The sequence below is a fragment of the Apaloderma vittatum genome, unplaced genomic scaffold (assembly GCF_000703405.1).
Source record: "Apaloderma vittatum isolate BGI_N311 unplaced genomic scaffold, ASM70340v1 scaffold35700, whole genome shotgun sequence".
Classification (NCBI taxonomy): domain Eukaryota; kingdom Metazoa; phylum Chordata; class Aves; order Trogoniformes; family Trogonidae; genus Apaloderma; species Apaloderma vittatum.
The window spans coordinates 12,942-16,530 of record NW_009694565.1 but is presented as its reverse complement, the minus strand read 5'-3'; the positions used below and the strand labels follow the sequence as shown (position 1 = coordinate 16,530).

Below are 3,589 nucleotides of genomic sequence, written 5' to 3'. Positions count from 1 at the left end.
GGCGGTCGTGGTGCGGGGGGGGGGGGCGCCAGCCCGCCACAGGATTGTTTTCTCTCAGCATCTTTTTGGTATTTGCCTTCATGCGCGGTTCAGTTCATCCGTTAGTTCTGGGCTGGATGCTGAATCTCCAAATTCCAGTTGCTGTTGCTCACTGGAGCGAGCTGCAGCTCGACCCTGTGCCTCCTCTGCTCTGTCTGGTGCTGAATGTCACCGTGGCATGGGTGGAAGATGTGCAAGGGGAATGTCTGGGTAGAGAGGAATTGAGAGTTCTGTGCCTTGTGGTGGAGATCAGAACTGGGAAGGGGAAAGCGTCCCTGGGCTGGTGGCCAGCAACGCAGCAGCCGCACCTCAGTGCCTTGGCGCAGCACTCCTGCCTCTGCGTGCGTGCCAGGTCCCTGTCTTCGGCAGCTGCGAGACACAAGCAGCAGCTGTTCCTTGTGAAATGCTGATACAGCGCTAAACCAAGCGCCGGCTTGGGCAGCGCAAGTGAGTCTGCGAGGGGGAGAAGTGCTGGAACAAAATCAGTCGTTAAGCATCGGACTTGAACAAATGCTGATCCATTGATAACGCAGAAGGGCAAGGAAACATGAGGCAGAGAGAGATGAACCCCTCGGTCCCGCATGCGGGGTGCTCTGCCCCAAAGCGCGTTGTGAGACTGAGAAACGAGCGCGTTAACTTCATCGGGTCACGGCTGCCATCACGGCATCAGAGCACAGATCTGCACGGCGCAGCACAGGCCAGGGTGGGAGCGGGGAACACCAACCAGGGGGAGCTTTCCCATCGGTGAAAAAAAAAGCAAAGCTACCTCCCCAGCGCCTGCTGTGGGGCAGGTGAGCGGGCTTGAGAGCAGTGTGGCACTATGCAGGTCTCCACAGGGCCAAATCGGGAAAGCCGATGAAATGTGCTTGTTCTTAAGCTCTGTAGGACTGCTGCCTTCTTTTGTCATTCATTTGAATTTGTGTTTGGTTTTACTTTGTCGTGGTTTGTTGGTTTTTTTTTTAGTGGGATGAAGCTCTCTTAACAATGAGTAAAGGAGAGAAGGCTCAGCTGGAAATTGAACCCGAGTGGGCATATGGCAAGAAAGGGCAGCCTGATGCCAAGTATCCTTCCACAGCCAGTTGCTCGTGAAGTAACTGGGAAATGCGTACTGGAATGATGGGCTTTGTGGCCAGGGGTGTCAGGCCAGGAGCACTCACCTATTACTCGGAGTTTAAAAACGCTCAGTGAATTTAATGGATGGATGCAACTGCCCGTTTGTTTGGAAGAACTCCCCAGGCCCATGCAGAGATTGTTTCTGCCTGCCCGTTTACTCTCATTGCTTCCAGCTGCGCGGTCCTGCAGCCCCACCGGGGATGCTTCTAGGGCGATGGGGAGGTGGGAGCAAAGTTCTGCTCCAACTGAAGGTAGCAGGCGAACCGCAGCTTCTGGGATACAGCTGAGCAACCGGATGGAGGGACTGGTCGAAAGCCAAGACGGCAACGGGTTGGAGAAATACAAAACTGCAGGATGGGAAAGAGGGAGCAGGGGGTGAAGTGCGGACATGGACAAAGCGGGGGAGCCAGGGGGTGGGGTGTTTGGTTTTTTTTAGGCTTCCTTAATGTGCGCTAACAGGATTCCACCAAACGCAAAACTCTTCTTTGAAGTGGAATTGGTGGATATTGAATGAAATGAGTTTCCTTTGGGAATCCATTTGTGATTGAGAAAGCTTCAGGCAGTGCAGTTTTGCTCCTGTAACTTCAGGATAGAGTTACAACCGTGGCCTTGAACCAAAATCAAGTTTGTTTTCCCTGTCCAACTGCTGTACAGTAACACACCACTAAAGAAAGCATAGTTTATACCTCTGTGTGACTTCTTTTTTGCATGCGCGTTCAACTTTTCTTTTACTGGGAGGGGGTGGAATTCCATACGTGTGCGGAACAGACCCTGGGGGAAGGGCCGTGGCTGTGCTGGTTCTCCCTTTCCACACCCAGGGTCAAGCCTGAAGCAACGCGCTTCCCTTTGAGCTTTACAAGAGCACTTGCCCAACGATTCTGGTTAAAACGTTAGAAGAGGAAAAAAATAGCATTAATCTTCTTGCTCTTGTCTAAGCTAGGAAAACAACATTTCTGCTAAATTTCTGCTTTAAAGGCGCTTTATAGAATGGCCAGGTGTGATGCCCACCCCCTTCTAGAAGAGAAGGGCGCGTGCTGTGGTGGTCCCATGCCGTAGCCATGGACATCATTTACAAAGCAGGTGCTGCAGGGAGACGCTGGTGTTCTTGCTCGTGGCTGGAAGGAGGCAATCCAAGAAAGCGCAGAGGACTACTGAATTCCTTGCTTTTATTACAAAAATGGGAATGATCACTTTGATCAAAATGAAAAAAAGTTTGCTCACACTGTGTACATGAAAAACTCTAAATACAAAAAATCATCCCAAACACAGTTTTGTGCTTTTTAAAAAAGAATGCAACATCATTTTGCACCACGTTTTGATTTTTGACCACCCCCCCTCCTTCCCCCCCCACCTCAGAAAATAGAAAACACGTATCGCAGCTCACAAAGGCCGCCGACGTCATCGGAAGGGTTTTTATCGTGACCAAGTCGACAAAGCAGTCCGGGATGGGCGTGCTGGGGCAGGGGTGGGAGCAGAGCAGGAGGGCCCAGCCGAGCTCCACGGCTGGCAGCCACCCCGGCCTGCCCGCCTCCCGCAGCGGCCAACAGAACAGCTTCGGGGAAAAGAGAAATGAAACACAAATCCTTACCCCTTTACTGATTAAATTGATGGAATCAGCGTGAGGCTGGAAAAAAAAAATAATTCTTCAGATACCTCCATAAATTAGTGCGGGGAATAAAAAAAAAAAGCATTCATGGTAAACTAGAATAGTACAGAGATACCATTATCAGTTACCAGCACACAAATCTTGCTTCACACATACCCTGTGAACATCAGCTCATTTCACATGCAAAGGACCCAAAAGCAGGTATTACAACAGTTCTTTCACATCTCTAATTTAGAAAAATATATCTTTTTTTATTCCATCTTTGTTGAAATGGCAGCACAGTGAACTTCATTCTTCGGATCAGGTTGGATGATAATACTGTCCGTAATTCCAGGCGTTCTGGTAATTGTACTAGAAAAAAACAAAAACACAGCAGGGTAAGGTAAGCGGGGAAGGACACCCGAGGACAAGCCGTCCCTCAGTCCGGACGGATGCAGGGCATGTCACCCTGTTGCGACTGTCACTCGGGACACATTCTGGTCCGGGTACCTCTTCACAAGCCCGTGAGCGGGAACGCGCGAGGGAGCGGGAACGCACGCTGGTGCTCCTTGGCAGGTGCTCCTTGGCAGCGCAAGGCCGCGAGCTCCCAACACCTTAAAGACCCTCTGGAGGTCAGCGTGGGTGTGGCGAGTCTTCCAACAGGGGACACGTTGGGGGTGCACCCTCGCTCCTCAGGTCCCCGCAGTGGCACCTGCTCTATGGCTCCGCATCACTCGCCTTTCAACAGAATCTCGTGAGAGGGAGGGAAAAGGGAAAGGAGACAGGAGCTGCCCGTGTCCAAGCTCCGTGCCTGCTGTTAGGGCACATCCCGTGGGATAGGGAGCCCCAGCA

The 3,589-nt window shown here is 51.6% G+C and overlaps 2 protein-coding genes across 2 annotated transcripts in view; one reads left to right on the top strand and one right to left on the bottom strand.

Moving 5' to 3' along the window:
• The window catches only part of FKBP3 (FK506 binding protein 3, 25kDa), a gene marked incomplete at its 5' end in the record, with an annotated part of 4,236 nt that extends 2,570 nt beyond the window's left edge, over positions 1-1,666 (top strand). Inside the window, 2 exons of the mRNA XM_009867993.1 lie at positions 1,003-1,100; positions 1,612-1,666. Coding sequence (XP_009866295.1) covers positions 1,003-1,100; positions 1,612-1,666 — 153 coding nt within the window. The remainder of the gene's footprint in view (positions 1-1,002; positions 1,101-1,611) is intronic.
• A 1,201-nt stretch (positions 1,667-2,867) lies between these two features.
• The window catches only part of PRPF39 (pre-mRNA processing factor 39), a 10,921-nt gene continuing 10,199 nt past the window's right edge, over positions 2,868-3,589 (bottom strand). The window contains exon 13 of the mRNA XM_009867983.1: positions 2,868-3,109. Coding sequence (XP_009866285.1) covers positions 3,059-3,109 — 51 coding nt within the window. The 3' untranslated portion in view covers positions 2,868-3,058. The remainder of the gene's footprint in view (positions 3,110-3,589) is intronic.